We start from the raw sequence: 20,111 nt of genomic DNA, 5'->3' as shown, positions 1-20,111 counted from the left end.
CAATGCCGAGTGTGTTAGTAAATCATAGTCTGATTAATATCACGTCAGCCCATTCGCTGTTTGGAGTCATTGTTCGGAACCTACGGTCTGCAGGTAGCCTGGCTTTCTCTTCCTCTACCACTGGGATCAGAAGGAAAGGAGGCTGTTTTAGTCAGTATTCGCCCGGAAAGGATGCTGGGGTGCAGACAGTCACACTGAGAAATGGGATATTTGAAAGCCTAGGAAGGCAGAGGAGGTGAAATCAGATGCAAGTATTTACAATTTTATAGCATAGGTGTCTCCCAAACTGGTGCAAGAACCGTTGAAATGGTTGGAGAGTAACAGAGGCTCAAAAAAACCACCGCTGGAAGGAGGCTGGGAGACCAGAGAGCCCAGTGACAACTGCCACCTTCAGGGGCTTGTTGCCACCCTCAGGGGCTCAGATCCAACACGCAGACTCCTCAGACCGCCCCACTGGCTGAAGAGAATGTCTGGGGCTGGGTCCTGGGAACCCGTGTTTGTAACCAATACTGTGGTGGCAGAAACACTGACTTTGTCCGATCCTCTGCCACTTGGAAAGTAAGCTTGGAGAGAGCACATGCGAGTCGTTGGCTCAGGATCACCCAGCCGGTTAATACGGAAGCAAGAACCAGACCTGGGATTTTCTAACTCGGCCCCACCTCGGGCCTCCTTCCTTGTAGGATGCATACAAGTCCACTTCCCAACCTCACTGTCTCACTCTGGGGACAATCTCCGCTCTCGTGGAAACTCACATATAGGCCCTCTCTCCTCTCCATCATGGGATGGCGTTTCCAGGGCAAAGGACAGGTACAGGAAACCCCATAGGATGCCAGGGACAGCAGGCATTCATAGTGTGGACTACGTCTGAGAAATCCCCTCCGTGTAGCAAGCAAGAGCAAGGGAACACGTGGGCAGAAGTTCATGTTGTAAATTTCTCCATCTGTTTCTCTATAGGATAGGCAGGTCCTGGGGGCTGGAAGGCTATCTTATATCTTATTCCTTTTGTATCACTTGCATAGTGCTTTCCGCTTAGCAGACACCAGTGAACAGTTTGTAAATAAAACAATATAAAAAAACGTGCGACACGAAAAATGAGTATGCATTTTTCTCAGAGGCAGAGGCCTGCTCACAGCGGGGAGTAATAACAGCCACACTAATGATGAGAGTGATGCGGAGTAACAGCAGGGAGCTGACTTTCTGTGAGATGAGGCATGGGCTAAGCTCTTTATCGCACGCAACGCAGCACCGAACCCTCCCAGCTGTCCCAGGAAGTAGTGACCACCTTGTTGTGCAGATGCGACATCAGAGGCCCAAGGCGTTTAGGTACCATGATCAAGGTCACTAGACAGAGATCAATGGAACCACAGTTCCAAGCCAGCATGGACAGACTCAACCTTCATATTCCTCTTGCTCCACCCTCCAGTCTCCCAGCCCCGAGCACTTAGAGTAGGGGTGTCGAACTCAATCAGAGAAGGGGCCAAAATCTAAAATCCAGCCTAAATCGCGGGCCGAATGGTTTACTGAACAGTCATAAACTGACAATGTCATAAACTGACAGCGGAGTGCAGTGATGACAGCGCAGTGCGGGCCACATTGCAAGGCCTGGCGGGCTGGATTTGGCCCGCGGGCCTTGTGTTTGACACATGTGACTTAGAGCATTGGCCTGGTCTGGTGGGATGGGCTTGCAGGCAGCTCTCCAGGCTGAACACTCTGGCTGACAAGAGCGGGCAGAGCAGCCAATGCTTGCTGGCTCAGAAGGAGCTCAAGTGAAGACCAGGCACTCATCAGTAAGCACTAAGTCAACGTGAGACAGCCCAGCACCGTGGTCAGCAGAGTCTGTGCTTAAGCAGCACCCATTCAATATACAGATGAACAAACGAACAAATGAATAAACGAGCAAGCGAATCAGACACACAATCATAGTTCACCTCCCATCTCTGCTTCTAAACCTGGGGCGACAGCCTCTCTTCCTCAGATGTGCTTCTCCGTCTCTGTTCTCGCTGCCGGCCTGCAGTGGAGCAGCCGCTGGCTGGAAGCACGTATTTCACACGGTTGGAAAAGTCCCCCGGGGCCGGGGCCGGGGCCGGCCCTGACATGTGCTTGCTTTCCTGCTCACACCAGACTCATCTAAAGCTAAACTCATGACCCAGGCTTGAACCAATTTAACCCAGATCGGGAGAGCCTTCCCTTAAAAGTCCACTTTTAGAAATCTATTTTTAACACCGCTTCCCCAGGCACCCTTTCCTGGTCTCCCAGAACCAATGCGATTTCCCCCTCCTCTGATCCAACAGCAGCTCCCTCCGACTCGCACTGCATCCATCTCCCTCCATTTAGTGTCAGAGCCATTTGTGCATTAGCCTACGAACCCTCTTTCCTTACCAGACAGTGCATTCCTGGAGGGCAGGGAGGAAGCCACTCAGACTAAGAGTAGGGGTCGTTTATGGAGGCCCAGCCATGGAGGCAGGGCTTTCCACCCTCACTGCATTTTATCCTCATAAATCCACGGGCCGTCAAGGTGAGGGTCATGGTCTTGCAGATGGAGAAACTAAAAATAACTTGTGTGACTACAGCTCAAAAAGCTGAGTGATTCTGGTAAGCGGCGGAACCTGAACCAGGTCTTCTTAGATTTAGACGCTCATGTGTGTTTTATTTTGTATTTTAAAAATACATTTTTATTGCTTTCAGAAAAGAAGGGAGAGGGAGAGATAGAACATGGATGACGAGGGAGAATCACTGGCTGGCTGCCTCCTACATGCCCCCTACTGGGGATGGAGCCTTAACGGGGGCATGTGCCCTGACTAGGAATCAAATGGTGACTTTCTGGTTCATGAGTCGATGCTCAATCACTGAGCCACACAGGCTGGGGTAGAGGTTTATGTGTTGAATGGGGTCTTCAACTTCCTTTCTGGGTAGTCCCATCCCCTGTATTTTGAGTACAAAGATGCTCCAGATGTTTAAGCAGTGAGAACAGACAGAGGCTAAGCACACAGGAACACATGCCACTGGCCACGTGGACCAAGGAAATGCATGGGCGTGTGGTCAGAGGAGCTTGGCACCTGTCCTGCCCCGCCATCTGCCACCGGAGTCTCAGGCAGGCGGGTCTCTGCTGGGTCTCCCTCCCTCTCACATCACAGTTGCAACACTCACAGCAGCCAGCAGGTGGCCAACCTCAGGCACCAAGATGGTGGCAAAAAACAAATAAACTACAGCCTTTGGACTCACCCGCAGGGTTGTGATGGTGGCAGGATCCCGGAGCCGGCCCTCCTCATCTTTCAGGTTGTAACCCTCTGGCCGCTTGTCGCGCTCGCTGACTTTCCACAGCTTCACAGTTTTATCTGCGGAGGGCAACCAGAGGACATCAGCATTAGGGTGCTGGAACGCTGGTAAAGGCTGAGTGATTCTGGTAAGCGGCGGAACCTGAACCAGGTCTTCTTAGATTTAGACGCTCATGTGTGTTTTATTTTGTATTTTAAAAATACATTTTTATTGTGTCCCCCCCCCCGGGCCGGGCGGGGAGAATCGGGAGAGGCAGATGTGAAAATGGAAGAAACTGCCACAGAAGCCGGCTCCTGTCAAGGGCTTTGGTGCGTAAATCTTGTGTCACTTGAAGGCAGAGCTCACGTTTCAAAACAAAACAAAAAAAACACATATATCATGTAGAGACACATGGTCTTTCTGACAATGGGCTGTTAAGTCTACAGCTCAGAAGTTAATTCTGTTCATTCCATAAAAATATTTATTGGACACAGAATAACAAAACTAATATATAAAATTAACATATATAATATGTATGTTATATATTATATGATTATATTAGTTACTCTGAGAGTAGCTAATATATAAAATTAACAATGTTAGCACTTTGCCTGGAGAATTTATTGAATGTTCACAAGTACCCTGAGAGGTAGGTACTATTGTTATTCCCATGTTTGCGTTGTATTTCACTAAACACTGCCCTTACCATGGCCCAAGAGGCTCTCCCTGGCCTGCACCCCTACTTCCTCATCCTTTCTGATCTCACCCTGCCACATGGCTTCCTCATAGCTCTCGGTCCATGCTAATCCCACTGCTGCCACAGGACATTTTCACAAGCTGTGCCTTCTGCCAGGAGAGCCTTTACCCTCTCCTTCACGTTGCTCTCTCCCTAGGCCCCAACTTCAGTAGGGCCTTTCCTAACCAGCCTATATAAAAAGGTTTTCCTCATAGCTCTCCAGCCCCTCTTCCTCCTCTGTTTCTCCTCCTAGGACACTTCACTGCTGGAAATCGTACTGATTATGGCTCCCTCACCAGAATGTACAGTTAATATAGAGGCAGGGACTCTGACTGTGCTGCTCATTACTATACCTCCAGCACCGACAACAGTGCCTGGGACCTGGCAGATGTTCGACAAATACGAGTTGGATGGGTGAATGAATTCCACCGGCACCGTGCATGCTGCTAGCAGCCCAGGGAAATAAAAGTAAGGAGAGTCATCAAAATGCTCCTTTCCCCATGCCGTCTCCTTGGAGTCCCCGCCTGGAAACCACCTTCGTCACCTTTGTCCTGTCCCCACACTTTCTTCCACTTGCTGACACTTGTCATTTTCTACAGCAATAAATCGTGGTGAGAAGCCCAATGCCTAGAGGGGCGGGGCAGGTCAGGAGATGAGTGACAGGGGCAGGAGGGATGGGGAGGTACAGACCGCATGCCCCACCTGCAGACGTTCAATTCCATGTTGTAAAGAAACATGTTCGGGCCAAACAGATCGTGCCTGTGGGCTGCTGGCCTTTGGGAGGCTTCCTTATCAGATCCTGCATTTATAAACTTGTACTTGTTCTAACTTCTCTTTTGGAAGGCAGGGACTTGGGTGCCTTCTCAAATCTTTCTCTCAGCCTGCACAAGGTAAGTGTGGGACCAGACAGCCTCGGCCCCATCCCCACGCCAACCCCAGCCAGCCACGTGGCCCAGCACTGTGATTCCCACACAGCGGGCGCCTACCTAGTATTTCTCAAGTGACAGACAAATGGGACTACCAGATTGAGCAGAGAAACAACTACGGAACACACAGGTACATCTGAATTTCAGATAATGTGTAATTTTTCAGTACAAGTATGTCCCGAATATTCTAACCCAGTGGTTGGCAAACTGCAGCTCGAGAGCCACATGCGGCTCTTTGGCCCTGGAGTGTGGCTCTTCCATAAAATACCATGGCCTGTCCGAGTCTATTTTGAAGAAGTGGCATTAGAAGAAGTTTAAGTTTAAAAAATTTGTCTCTCTTGCCAAAATCGGTTTGGCTCAGTGGATAGAGAGTCAGCCTGTGGACTGAAGGGTCCCAGGTTCGATTCCGGTCAAGGGCACGTACCTTGGTTGTGGGTACATCCCCAGTAGGGGGTGTGCAAGAGGCAACTATCGATGATTTTCTCTCATCGATATTTCTAACTCTCTCTTCCCTCTTTCTCTCTGTAAAAAAGCAATAAAATATATTTTTAAAAAATTGGCTCTCAAAAGAAATTTCAATCGTTGTACTGTTGATATTTGGCTCTGTTGACCAATGAGTTTGCCGACCACTGTTCTATGAATAAAGAGACTTAGCTTCTCTGTGCTTCAGTTTCTTTATCTGTGAATTAAGGAGAGCCAGGACTTCCTCATGGGCTCTTATGAGGATTGACTGAAACACTGTGGGTACAGTGTCTATAGCAGCATCGGGCTTCTAATGGTGGTTCACAATGGCAGCTGTTATTAGAATGAGCAGGTTGGGCAACTATTCTGCAATAACAACATGTTGCTCTGACCGTGTTAGCATCCCCCAGGATGATGTCAGCACATCCCACTTCCTCTGTGTAAGACTGTCTGGGGAGAGAAGCTGCCCTCTCCCTGCCTTCACTAGGATTCCCTTTCTCTCTCACCCCCTCCCCACTGCTCCTTCTCCCCTCACCAAAGCCTTGTCCTCGGAGGTCTGAAATGCACCCCCTTGGGAAGTGTGCTTTCTGCAACAATTTGGACAACTGAACAAGTAAGTGCCACTGTTTCCTAAGGTCTGAGGTCACTCGGGTGGGTCATGCTGGCTGCTGGCAGCCTGGCCAGGCCGCTTGTGTGCAATCTGTGCCCGCACCCGGCTCTCCCGGGGCGAAGGCCAGGAAGCCCTTCCCAGGTCAGCCTCCTGTAGGCCTGCCCCCTCTGGATATCCTGCCACTGAACTGTGACAAAAAGGAAACATAGGTCATGTTTATACAGTCACTTGATTAGCTACTGATCAGCTGTGCTTTTGAAGAATGCAAATCAGTGACTTTTAACACCAGATATTTTCAATTGCTTGCCATCCCATTTGCAAGGCAATTTTTTCCTTACATTTTTCTTGTGAGTGATAATTGTTATGTAGGGAAATAGAGACATCATAGGTAAAGCATAAGGAATAAAAATCACCTATAATCAGTCAGGGACAATCATTGTTAACCTTTTGTATAGATCCTTTTAGTTTTTCTATGCATTTTTTTGGGGGGGAGAAATAAAAACCAATAATATTACACATATATGTTTATTTTCTCAGTTTAAGTCCCTCTTTTCATTATACAAGTGTATAATTATTATTATATAACCAGAGGCCTGAAAATTCATGCACTGGTGGGGCAGGGCGGGGGGAGAGGGAGTGTCCCCTCAGCCTGGCCTGCACCCTCTGGCAGTCCAGGACCCTCGGGGGATGTCCACCTACCTGCCAGCTTATGCCTGCTCTTCTGGGGATCGGGCCTAAGCTGGCAGTCATATATCCCTCTGGCAGCCTGGGAGCCCTCGGAGGATGTCTGACTAATGGCTTAGGCCCATTCCCCCCAGGGCGCAGGACTAAGCCTCAGTCAGACATCCTTAGAGCTACTGAGGAGGTGGCAGAGGCTCCTGCCACAACCGCTGCTGTCAGCCCTGTTTGTGGCTAAATGGAGCTCCCCTGTGGGAGCGCATTAACGAGGGGAGGGCAGGGGTGAGGGGCAGCTCCTGTGTTGAGCATCTGCCCCCTGGTGGTCAGTGCACGTCATAGTGACTAGTTTTTCCACCATAAGGGTCAATTTGCATATTACCCTTTTATTATGTAGGATAGGACTATAGAAAATAAAAATGAGCATAAAAGTAAAAAAATGAAAATCTCCCTCCATTCCACTAGACAGAGATATCCAGTATGAAAACCTTATATATGTCCTTTCATTTCATTTCTGTGAACAATCACATAACTGTTTTAAATAGATACATGTTATACATAGTTTCTGAGTATGTTTTTTCCTAATCATATCTATCTATTCCAACATCTATTCCTATAAATATATAATTCCTAATACTGTGAATTTAATAATTAAAGGCCAAACAATGGGAGATTTATTAGTAAACTATAGAAGAATCATACAGGGGAATGCTATGCAGTCCTTGAAAATGTTATGGAATTTAAGGAGAATATTTAACAGTTAGGTAGATATTCCTGTTATTAAATATTATATAAACAAATCTGGTTGCCAAACATTGTACAGAATATACCACATTTCTGCTAATAAAAAAAAAATCAAATTTATCCATGCTCTTTGTTGTTGTTTTTTTAAAAGACACTTACAGTGGTTCTCTCTGGATGGGAACACATTATTTTCATTTTGCTTCTCTGTTTTCTAATGGCTTTGCAATGAACACCTAATGGATTTGCAATGAACACCTAACTATTTTCATAGCCTATCTACCAACTAAAATATACCTTCATAGGTACTAAGACAGAGAAAGAAAACTAGGCAAGGCAATGTGTTTTCATCTTGCAAATAATTTTAAGGCCTAGATTCACAACTGAATGTTGGTTTATTTTTCATTAAAAATTGTAAAGTTATATTCTAACAGAAAGTAAAAACTGTATCCAATTATAATGCGATAAGCACAATTGTGTTTCTTTAAAAGAAGATAACTGATGGTGGATTCAATCCAATTCCCCATGGTTGGGTTGCCTGGAGTCATTCTTGACTTTATTATCACACAGGGTTTCTTGACTCCCTATCTGAAAGCTTTGTGGATGAGGAAGTCTGAGGAACAGGTGGCTGTTCCTATGAGTAATGACGTTTTCTATACTCTGGCTGCCTCTCTGAGTATTTATCATTACTTGTGGCAGCTTTTAAACACAATCTTATCATCTATCTTCATTTTCTCTTTTGTACAGTAATTCCAATTGTCTCCCATTAATTTTTGAATGTTAACCTATTTGGCTTAAGGGGAATTCTCAACCTCAATGTTAGTATAAAAAAGAAAATCCCAGGAGAACATGAGAATTTTTCTTATAAGAATCATTTGGAGATACTGTTGGCATATGAAATAGCATCCCAAATGGGAAGATAATATCCCTGTTAATCAAAAAACTATTTAAAAACTCAATTAACAGAACATTATGCTATATAATTAATCTTCATTGCATTTCACTGATTTTCCCCCCATTCTCCCCCCACAAAGGAGTTAATGCATCTTTGAATTTTATTGTAATAATCAATAGGCTAAATTTCATGATATAAAGTAAGCTAGCTGGAGCAGATAATCAGACACTTTCTCTGCCCAAAGTAATTAAGTCAGAATCATCAGAAGTCTTTTTTTTTTAAATCTAAGTAGTGTTGAATCTGCAGAGTCTTTGAGTGAAATTTCAACAGTAAGAGGGAAGACATTGAAAAAAATTCATATGGTTTGGCTTACAAGAAACATAGTCGACAAAATAAATAGAACAATAAATACAGTTATGAGGAAGAATTAAATTACTTGGAATCTGGAAAAACAGACGACTGGAAATCTGGACATGTTGAGATAAGCCATGCGTGAATAACTAACTCCAAACTGGCTGTTTCAGAATTGCCATTTTTTTTTAGCATTGTACACTGGCTTTATATTTGAGGGATTTGAGGTTCATACGCAATAAGAAAACCCCTCCTTCCTTTTAAAATAAAATATAAAACTTATCATCAAAACTTAGAAAATAAAAATGATAAAAAGAACAAGTTTATAAGAAAACTCATAATACATAATAAAAAATTAATCATGATAATCCTATAGGTGTGTTTCCTTTTAGTTTCTAAAAATGTTAATATACGTCTGATCAGCATTTACATTTTTTCACTTGACATGTGAGCACTTCCCTTTATAAATGCTGGGGATGGGCAAGAAGCAAGTCCCTTGCTTTCTGATCCATATTTAAATGTACTAGTGCCTCCTCACAGACTCACACACAATGAATCCCGCTCCAGCTTATTTGCTTGGGAGGTGGTGTTTCATTTTTATCCACTAACCCTCTTAATTGTTATGCCATTCAATTAGCACCCTTTAGTTAGTATATGCTTTTATTCTAAATTGTTTCGAGCATAGGTGGGCTTCTGTCAGCAATGGCATTGAGAAAAGCAAGGGGAGGTAATTCCACCGAATTAACATGGGATTTGGCTCACTATTCAACCCCCAACCTCCTCTCTCTTGGACCTGTTTATAGCAACTCTCCCGAAATCAACAATTGCTCTTAGAAGAGCGTGGAGGGAGAAAGAGAAAGAAACCACTTATTCATCATCCTTTCATCGGGTGCCTCTCTCTCCTTGACCTGTGCTCAGAGAACTCGATTGTGTCAGAGAGAGAAAACCCCCCAAACACATCCAGGGATTAATAACTTCTACTCAGCATGTCAGACTCACAGGACGGCCTGTCGGGGTTCCTGAAATGCATTCCCAGAATAACATGCAATGAATCTTAAAACAGGAAGTCACATTCCAGAAGCACCTGGAAATAATCTGCATCAGTCAGAAACTGCACATTCTGGGGCTCACATAATTGGGTCAGAAATGTGTGATATTTAAGAAGAATCACTACCATTTACCGAGGGCCCACTCTGCGCCAGGCACTAAGGTAAGCATCCTGCAAAAATGGTTGCTCAGGTTTTTTTTGGGGGGACAGCCCACAAGATTAAGAAGGAAAATGGAGTCTAAGAGAGATTGAAACGTATGATGTGGCTGATTCTACCTCTGACAATACCAAGTAGGAGAAGACACTTGTACATACCGTTAGTAGACAGAAGGAAGTAGGCTGCATTCTGCTGGGGGAGCCATCTTATTTTATTGATTTTTTCTTCTATTTCTAAACTCTTCAGGTAATCGAACTCGGGTTCATGGCTCTGGAACGTGCTGTAAACATTGTATTCACCCCTACGATGAACCTGATTTTTACTCTGTAGGAAAGAGCGGGAGGATAATACACAAAGATTAAAATCACATAGGCCATCTGCGAATTCACCAATTTCTTATTTTTTTTTTTTTGAGCAAAATCATTAGGGATGGGTAAGCCGGCCATTGGCATGAGATGAGAGTTTTGCCCTAGCTTAGAGGCCTCCAAAGCATTGATCTTGCAGCTCTGTTGGTACCTCCAATATCCATATATGGATATTAGTACCTCCAATATCTATATATGCATAAATGATATACATAAAACCCTATAATATATGGTATACATTGTAACATATACATAGAAATAGAAGTTAAACTAGGACATGATTTTAAAATCAATATAAATAGAAGTTCTAATATTTTCAATCTGCATCAGTGGATGTCTTTGGCATAAGCCATCCCATGCTGATGTCCATATATACGTCTATCAATCCCTTACACAAAGAGTCCAAAGCTATAGCATCTGTACCTTTCATTGGCCTTTTAAAATCTCCTCTGATTCTCAGAGAATGTTGGAGATGTGGGCAGGGCAAGGAAATGGACCAAGGAGGCTCAGAGACATCCTCCAAGGTCACAGGACTTCTAAGGAGCAGATTTGGGCATCAGGTCCCCCCCCCCCTTTTTTTTTCTAACACAGAAAACAAAATAGACAGGAGCACAGGGATGCTCCTGCATCACTGGGAGGGGATGAGACGTCACCCCTGGCTTCCTCCTAGCTCTGATTCTGCAACAGGCAAACAGCAGGAGCTAAATAAATGGCGAGAGAATGAAACACCAGGGAAAGGGTATGCAGAAAGGGGCAACAGAATGATGAAGGGTGGAGAGAAGGAAAAAGAGGGCGTGAAACAAAGAAAGAGCAGAAAGGAAAAGAGGGAGGGCCGGTTTCGTTTCACGCATTTTTAGAATGTGTCTACCAAGGGTTTGAAGAGTCAGGCTTTGGAAAACTGTGTTCAAAAATTCCACTCCAGGTCTTTATAGACATTTGTCACAAAAGCTTGACTCTTAATACAGTCTCAATTTAAAAAACACATAATAACTAGATTTCTGGATAGATTACTGAATATCCAAACCACAATCTCCTCTGGTGCTGACACCAGGTGTTCCATGTCTTTGGAGGGCATTGAGGTCCCTTCCTACAGCAAGCCCCCCAGGATTGCGCCTCTTGAGAAGTCACTCACAGACACAGAAAGCACACCTGACCCTCGGTGTTGTCCCATGGCTTTGTTTCCGAGGCTGAGTGCCCATTTCAACCCCACGCCTCGCCACAAAGCTCAACACTTACCTGCCTGTTATTATACCACACATTTTTTTTTAATTGAACCAAATCACTCTTCATTGGAAAAAACGTGTCCCCCTTCATTCTACTAATGAAACTGGGCTTCCCACATATTTCAGTAAATTAAAATAGGGGAAACCTATAAATAGCAAAGGGATAACGTGGCTTGGAAATATTACTGGCAACACGCTGCCCTGGATGATTTATGCTAAATAGCTCCTCCGGTTCCTCTTTATCATCCCCAGGAACCTAATGGGATTTTTTTTTTTTTAATTGAAGAAGTTTGAAAATCATCTTGAAGAGGACTCGCCACACGGACAGACATCCTTGTGACCAGCCTGCCTGCTGCCGAGGAGCCAGTCCGCCTTTAACAATACATATAGCCGAGTGTTGATTTGGTAGCATCCAAATCAGACTGGCAAGCGCTTGCCGTAGGTGCCAGACCAATTAGCACTCGGCAGCTCCGGAAAAGCAGGAAACATTCCAGGTCACGAAGAGCTATTAGTTCCTACTTGCCAAGCACACTTCCCTGTTTCCAGGACCAGTGGCACAGGCGGGGTGCCTGACTGAACGCGGGCCGCTTGCATCTCTACGGAAACCCCGAGGGATGAGGATGCCCGTATAGAAATTAATTGCAAATAATGTGCAATTACCAAATACATCACCTCTAAATGAGGCTTCCCCTTATTTTGAGGGGAGGTGGGACAGACATGGCTTTGAGGCACAGAGCAGGCTTTCCATGGCCAGGGAAGTCTCTCATGAACCCTCCCTCCTGCACTTGGCCCCCCCACGCTGCGCTGGGCGAGTCCCGGAGGCAGACGGCAGCAGATGGGAGAGCTGCTAGCGCGCAGGCTGGCCTGCTGGAGGCCCCAGCCCCATGCCTGGGGGAGCCAAGGAAACCACATCGGGCCCTGCTTCCATTCTGACAGCACAGAAGCAGACACCCCGAAACTCAATTTATATGAAAAAGAGAAACAATTCCTGGTGGAACCCAGGGGAAAAAAAAAAGATGGGCTTTTTGAGATTCAGTGGAAATGAAAACGCGGGCTCGGAAAGCACACAGCACTCAGCTCCGGGGACCCCTGTGTCACCGACAGGAAGATGTGTGCCCTGTGCTTCGCTCAGATGTCATTTTGGGGGATGCACTCCCTTTGGTGGGTGAGATATCGCTTTCTTCTCTGCTGACCCAAGCTGTCCCTTTCACATCTGTGGACAAAGAACACCCCCCCCCCCCCCCCCCAGCACATTCTGTAAGAGCACCTCCATTTGAATCCCTCCAGGATGAATTTCACACCCAAAGGAGGAGCTACGCTCAGAGAGCACCCGTGGCATTTTGCAGGTCAGATGAGACATGAGAACATGAAAAGATAAGGCCATGCCCGGAAAATGGCTCTATTTTCAGGTACTTTTATGAGCCGGAAGGTGGAACTGTTGATGTGAATGACTTTTTGGCCGTTTTTTGCAGCCAGGTGAAGGGGCACATGGAGGATTAAGGAACGGCAGGAGGCCGCCTCTTAAAAAAAAAAAAAAAAAAAAAGGGAAGGAGAGGGGCATTCCGCATTCACTGGCCACTTACCTCCTGCTCTCGTTGAAATATGACAACCCGACCCCCCTTGTCCCCTGTCGCTAGTAATTCTCCCGTGTGGTTGAATTCTACCGTAGAGATAATGTCAGCTGCAAAAAAGAAGACAAAGGCAATTTAAGTCCCTGCGCACGTGCTTTGAAACGACAGATAATAGACATACTTTTCTGTGCATTGAAGGGCTCGGGGCTTTGTCTCGGCGGCGGAATTTACGAGGTTTTATGTTCTGTATTTTAGGTGCCGGGAGAAGTGGCTCTGGGGAAAGTAAGTTCCCTAGATGCCCACACTGGTCTCCTGGAGCATCTAGCGAGAGCAAAAGCACGTTCAGACCCTCTTATGTTGGGCAAGAGAAAGTGAGTTTCTCTAAGGCCCGTGGGAATGGCATCTTCTTTGACAGTTTCCACCAGCCATGCAGCCTGCACCCACTCCCGGCCTCTTTGCATTTCACTTTCTTTCCCAAACAGGCTTCCGTGATGGCTAAGCCAAGGAGGCCTGGGGATGCCTGACGTGAAAAACGCACTGACAACCTCTGCAAGGTGGAAACTCAAGGAAGGACCCCACAAATGCTCCAGCTTGACCCCACGGTACGTCTGGTTTTTTTTTGGTGAGCCCAACACTCCATTCTGGAAGAGCACGCCTTCTCCCAGCCCCAGGAGACGGGTGCTGGGGAAACGGTCACGAGTCAGAGGGGAGAGGGCAATGTGTCCTGTTTCCCAACAGAGAAAATACACAGGCACCAGGAACTCAGATCACAGATAACTGCTGAGCGAATGCCAGCCTGCCAAGTCTTGCTTCAACTCCGGTTGCCCCCGGAGGAGTACGGACAGGTAAATTACCTATGATTGGATTTATTAGGGCTATTTTTAGAAAAATGTCAGAGGTTAATTCTTGTGAAATTATTCCCTTGCAGGGCTTCAACAATTGCTCCTGAAAGTTCAAGTAAGTTCTAAAAAGGGGAGGAGGAGGGGAGTTATGACTATGGCCTTTGACAGAGGAACATTCTGAAAATTATGTCCATGTGAGAAAAGCAGAGGGGAAACAGTGAGCTGGAAAACGAGGGCAATTGCCCCTGAATTAATTCACATCTCAGCTCTTCCTTTAATATCATCGTTTCAGGGTTTTCTTGGTATGCCTGATTTGTTCAGGTAAGTAGTGTACAATTCTCCACTTTGCATATAACTGTCCTGTTCCATGTACGGCAATGCTCTTAATGGTCATTCTTTGAGCAGAAGGAAAAAGAATAAGGCACTGACCATAGTCACTTTCAAGCTAGGCACATTTAAAAGAGCAATTCATGATTGCTTAAAAAAAAAAAAAATCCTCACCCAAGGATATGTTTTTTTATTGGTTGTAGAGAAAGAGGAAGGGGAAGAGAGAAACATTGATGGGTTGCTTCCTGTACATGACCTGACCTGGGACTACATCTGCAACCTTTTGGTGTATGGGACACTCCAACTAACGGAAATGCCTGGCCAAGGCCAATTCATGATTTCTTGTTTGGGCCTCTTAGGTGACTGACCCCAGGACAGCAAATTCAAAGCTCCAGAGGAGCACTAGGTGGAAACGGAGGGAAGAAAACCAGAGGAAGTAGAAAGCTTGTGTCCTCTCTAAGGGGACAAGGGCTGCTCCGCTTAAGCCAATCGTGGCCATGAACTATTGCGAGCATTGACAGATATTCTGAAATATCTGTTGGAAATCTAAATTTTTATGCAAAATCTCTTAAATTTTATACGTGGGCAACTAATCCCCCCCCCCCCCCCCCAACACCAGGACATTAAAAGTACATAATCTTGTCTGTGGGCTGAATACGGTGTGTGAGTCACCAGCTTGTGACACCTGGCCTATAGTCTTCCTTCAGAAAAGACCGCCCCATTCCTTACTGATGGTCTCAACCAGAAACCTAGTCCGTTCCCTCAGGAAGAGCCCTCCAGATGAACGCTACCTCAGGGAAACATGAAATAAGCGAGTGCTTATCCAGTTTCTAATGCTTATCCCGTTCCTAATGCAAGCTTAGAAGGCCCATTCCTCTAACAAGTGCCCCCTGAGGAGGAAGAAAGCCCAGCAGGGCTGGGGAGCCAACTACCTCAAGTGGATTATTTGCCCACGTTTCTTTGTCACTGCTGGTGCATCTTAGCAAAGCACGCTCATGTACACGCTTAGTGTTTGCACTGCCTCTGACACACTGCTTAGGTACTGCTACTGGTTTTTCAGTGCGTGGTTAGCAGTGGGGTTATTCACAGAGACTCCGGACTTGGATGGAACCTAATGAAGATGAAGCCATTTCTTTTTTCTTTCAGGCTTCTGTGGGGTACTAAGGAGTGAGCCAGAACCCTCAAACTGCTGAAGAACAAATGCCTTCCAGAGAAAGGGGTAGTGGGAAATAAGGACAGGGTGTGGGGGAGGAGAGGAGGGAAGGGGAGAGACTAGGCCTGGGGGTTAACAGCGCCCCACTCCTGTCATTAGGAATAAGATGCTGCTTAAGGTCAGTTCAGGTCCTTCCTCTCCCAGCAAAGCTAACACGGAGTTCTGGGTGGGGGTCAGGGTCCACGCATTGAGGACTAAAGGGTGGGCTTTTCCCTTTGGGAAGTTGGGTGTCAGAGAGTCAAGCAGCTTTTCCCAAGGTCAACCCCTGGCTCCATTTCCAAGAAAATGTCACTCCAAGGGAAACAAAACTCTCCTTCTCGGTTGAGGGACACATCGCCTTTTTGCCCAGGCTCTCTGTGAAAATGTCCTTCTTCTCCCTCTAAGATCCACACAGGCCAAAACAAGGCAGGATATATGTTTTCTTAATCAATAATGCTCAGGCATGGGTCTGTTCGTTTATTTAAACTACTCATCACTGCACAGGATGCATAGAGCATTCTTCCAGGCTCCATGGAGGATACACGCTTCAAGTCACTTCAGCTAAAAACATTCCACCCCACTCCATGGAGTTTCTATCACCATCTTCAAAAATAATCGTCTGCTCTCTAGCACTCAAGCTTCTACAAATAAATTCTGCCTGGGGTGTCTATTTTTACTCACTATTCTCTCAGCCTTTAGAAAAAAAAAATGCATTGTTTTTTGTATCTGCTAAAATGTTCTTTCACATGTGCATGCTATCCATATCATTTACAAATTGTTAGGAAAGTCCTAGCTGGTTTGGCTTAGTGGATAGAGTGTCTGCCTGTGGACTGAAGAGTCCCAGGTTCAATTCCAGTCAAGGGCACATGCCCAGATTGCGGGCTCGATCCCTGTGGGGCATGCAGGTGGCAGCCAATCAACGATCCTCTCTCATCATTGATATTTCTATTTCTCACTCCCTGTCCCTTCCTCTCTGAAAAAAAAAATCAATAAAAATAGATTTTTAAAAAATTGTTAGGAAAGACAACTGGGCTCCAACTACCATGATACTGACAGCCCCTACCATGAGAGTAATACCTTTGGTTAAGGCATTGTCCCAATTCTTAAAGGCAATTATTACTTTTAAAAAATACGTAATTTTATTGATTTCTGAAAGGAAAGAGAGACAGAAACCTTCATGATCAGAGAGAATCATTGGTTGGCTGCCTCCTGCATGCCCCCCACTGGGGATTGAGATAGAAACCTGGGCATGTGCCTGATCCAGAATGGAACCATGACCACCTAGTACGTACTCAACCACTGAACCACACTGGCCAGCCGGATGCTATAGCACATTTTAAACCATGAGGAATCATAGACATGCACATAGAATACTTTTCACATACAAAAATGTGAATCATGGAAGGAGAAAGATAAAAGGAGCAATGCCTACTAGAGAGCATGTGTCCAGGCAACATAGTACAATGGAGTCTGTGACCCAATCAGAACATAACACAGAGGCAGGTGTGGAGTTTTGGAATAGCCAGGCACAGGGGAAACACAACACACACACACACACACACACACACACACACACACACACACACAGATTCAGGCTCAAGTCTAAGCCATGTGATCCAAGACAGTATTTATGGGACATCGGCAGGCATGGTTCCAGCTATAAAAATGTCTCCCTTTTCCCCCAGTGTTATCATTATTTGTGTTATGCTGCCCTCAAGAATCTTTTAAGGGAAAGGGTGATTGGTACAGCAGGATTCTGAAATTCCTTAGTCCTGACCTTTATTTTAATCCCTCCAGCGTGTTGGTCTATATAGTAGGTTGTTTATATTTAGCAACTGTCTACCTCATTTCAAAGCCTTTGCCATTGCAGCTCGAATTGATGCCTGTTTTGAACTTCTGGTTTCCTGACTCATTTATCACTGCTAAGCCAGTAGGTGTAACCAGAATATGTTACTGCCCCATCCATCGCTGTGTATCTTCATCTATGACTGTTTAATAATTGATGCAAAACTCATGAATCATCCACATTCCAGTTTCAAGATACTGGAACTTCTGATACAAATTCTCCCGCGTTTGCATCACGCTCTTTGGTGGAGCAGTTAAAATTGGAAAACTTGGGCTGCTCAAGGCAAAACAATTTTATAGAGATAGGATATGGAGAGAAGAACAAACTAGTGGACTTACACTTCATCTGAAATCATGCTCAACAGAAATCAGCTCATCAAGTTCAACATGATTTTGGTTTTTAAATGACCAGTTCATATGACACAATTTTATTCAATGCCCAGTCTTTCACACTGTTGAGCAAAAAAAAAAAAAAACAAACACAAAAAACTATAAACAAAAACATTTTTTCATCTGTTCTGTAAACATGTAGACCAAGTGCACATTTTTTACTAAAAACAGAGAACAGAAGCCAAAAGCAGTCACAGAGGTCAAGTGCAGCTAGTGATTTTTAAAGGAAGTATCATGTTTGCCCTGTTCTACAATACATCTATTTGTGTTGATTTAATTTCCACAAGATGGTGGCCTGGTAACCCCATTTCAGGTTCAATGAGCACCACTAAGAACAACTTTTTCTTAAAAAAATAATAATTCTCAGCATCCCACAAAGGTCCAAGATTGGTAATTCCATACATATAGTCTCCATGTACCTGAATAATAGAAAATGACTTGGCAATTACTAGTATATTGATGTGATGGGGAGACGGGGGGAGGAGAGATCCCCTAGTCTATGGCCTAATTGCCCATAGTACTGTGCTAGGCTGGAGTCTGAGGCAGGCCCCAGGATTATTGGGCAATGTACAATTCAAACAGCAGGTTGACTGTTTTGACCAAATGATGACAGTTTAAAATGAGAAAGGACCTAAACCCAAATCCTCCGATGGGACAAAATCTTACTGACCAGATCACTAGAACCGGCCTTCTCACCACCAATCATAGACATAGGAATTGAAATGAGAGGGTAATGCAATGTAGCCTTCAGAACCCATTAAATATTTTACCTTTTCATCTAAGAAACATTTGGTTGATAATATTACAAAGTCTTTGACCCTACTTGTGTCAGCCGACTGATTCTACCTACTCAATATTTGGCTTTCTTCCTGATGGCCAGGTCAACTCTGGGGAGAGTTTTCTGTTCTTTAGCTAGGGCAAGGACATCAGCAAGGATGAAAGACAGGCGTCGCAGAGGATGGCAATGGTGAAATGGGTTTAGTTGCTCTTAAGTTGACCCTATTTCTCATATTCCTTTAGCTTGGTCCTAGTGACAGGAGTGGTAAATATAAAGTTCTGAGCAATGATAACAAATATGCCTCACCTGGCTTACCAATTTTGTTCTACGGGAAGAAGCTGCCTATTGAGAAGAGTTCTGAGGTCAGAGACATGCTTGGTGGAACAGTGTTATGATCAATTAGTCATGTCTACCAGGGGCGTGGACATAGGCAGCACACATGCTACCTGCTTGCTCTCCTGACCTTCTGTGAGTAATACACTTTCTGATCCAGACTTATTCCTTGTCACCCAACCAGGGTCTGGCATTTAGACATTGAATCCTTCTCTTTTCATTTGAGCACAATTAATTCTTTGCATACTGGTTTAAACTTGAACCTGGTGCTGGTTCCTCTTGCATGAAAGAAGGCAGGCAGAGGGGCCCAGCAGCCCCAGTTCCCTAGATCTTATCACAACTGCTGCTTCCTATTTAACCACAAGCAAGTGCTAGAAAATGGGCTCTGTTTATTTTTTAAAAAAATATATTTTATTGATTTTGTACAGAGAGGAAGGAAGAGAGATAGAGAGCTAGAAACATCGACGAGAGAGAGTCTTCGATCAGCTGCCTCCTGCACACCCCCCACTGGGGATATGCCCGCAACCAAGGTACATGCCCTTGACAGGAATCGAACCCGGGTCCCTTCAGTCCCCAAGCCGACGCTCTATCCATTGAGCCAAACCGGTTTCGGCAATGGGCTCTGTTTAAATGTCAGCCTGCTTCTGCTGACCAAGCTCATTCAGAGCAGGTAGTGTATTGTGGCAGACACTCTTGATGGGCTGCTCTAGCCAGTGCCTGTTGTCCTTGCCTGCCTCCTGCTGTAGGAGCTGAAAAATGCAGACACTCTTTTCCTAGCCTCCCCTGTGGCTACTGGTGGCCAAGTGACCCAGATCTGGTCAAAGAGGCATAGAGGAACATCTTCTGGGGGACAAGGAGGCAGAACTTCCTGGAAAAATTTTCCTTCTTTGAATAAAAGGAAGGAAGCAAGTAATGGGACATTTCTGGTGGCACCGAGTACTTCTTGCTTCCTGCCTTTGTATGTGGCTATATGTGGACTCGATATGTGAGGCTGTAGCAGCCACCATGTAAGCAGGAGGTGATAAAACTAAAGACTTAAAAAAGCCAAGAGGCCGAAACCGGATTGGCTCAGTGGATAGAGTGTCGATCTGTGGACTGAAATGTTCCAGGTTCAATTCTGGTCAAGGGCATGTACATTGGTTGTGGGCACATCCCCAGTAGGGGGTGTGCAAGAGGCAGCTGGTCAGTTTCTCTCTCATCGATGTTTCTAACTTTCTATCCCTCTCCCTTCCTCTCTATATATAAAAAAAAAAAGCTAAGAGGCTGAGTATGACATGGAAAAATAGGGCAATGTCTTTGGTGATAGCACTGAACTACAAAAACCTACCTTAGAGATAGCCTATGCATGGACTTGTTATATAATATCCTGTGGTTTAAGCCACTGCTAAA

The 20,111-nt window shown here is 45.2% G+C and overlaps 1 protein-coding gene across 5 annotated transcripts in view; it reads right to left on the bottom strand.

The window, feature by feature from the left end:
* Positions 1 to 20,111, bottom strand: part of PPP2R2B (protein phosphatase 2 regulatory subunit Bbeta) — a 352,055-nt gene that overhangs the window by 65,868 nt on the left and 266,076 nt on the right. For all 5 annotated transcript variants that reach the window (XM_084883166.1, XM_084883167.1, XM_084883170.1 and 2 more), the window contains 3 exons: positions 13,028 to 13,125; positions 10,015 to 10,180; positions 3,223 to 3,335 (listed from right to left, as the gene is read on the bottom strand). In XM_084883166.1, coding sequence (XP_084739292.1) covers positions 3,223 to 3,335; positions 10,015 to 10,180; positions 13,028 to 13,125 — 377 coding nt within the window. The remainder of the gene's footprint in view (positions 1 to 3,222; positions 3,336 to 10,014; positions 10,181 to 13,027; positions 13,126 to 20,111) is intronic.

Source organism: Pipistrellus hanaki (assembly GCF_964339955.1).
Source record: "Pipistrellus hanaki genome assembly, chromosome: 5".
Lineage (NCBI taxonomy): Eukaryota > Metazoa > Chordata > Mammalia > Chiroptera > Vespertilionidae > Pipistrellus > Pipistrellus hanaki.
Note: the sequence above shows the minus strand (reverse complement) of the source record. Positions and strands in the feature narration are given on the sequence as shown.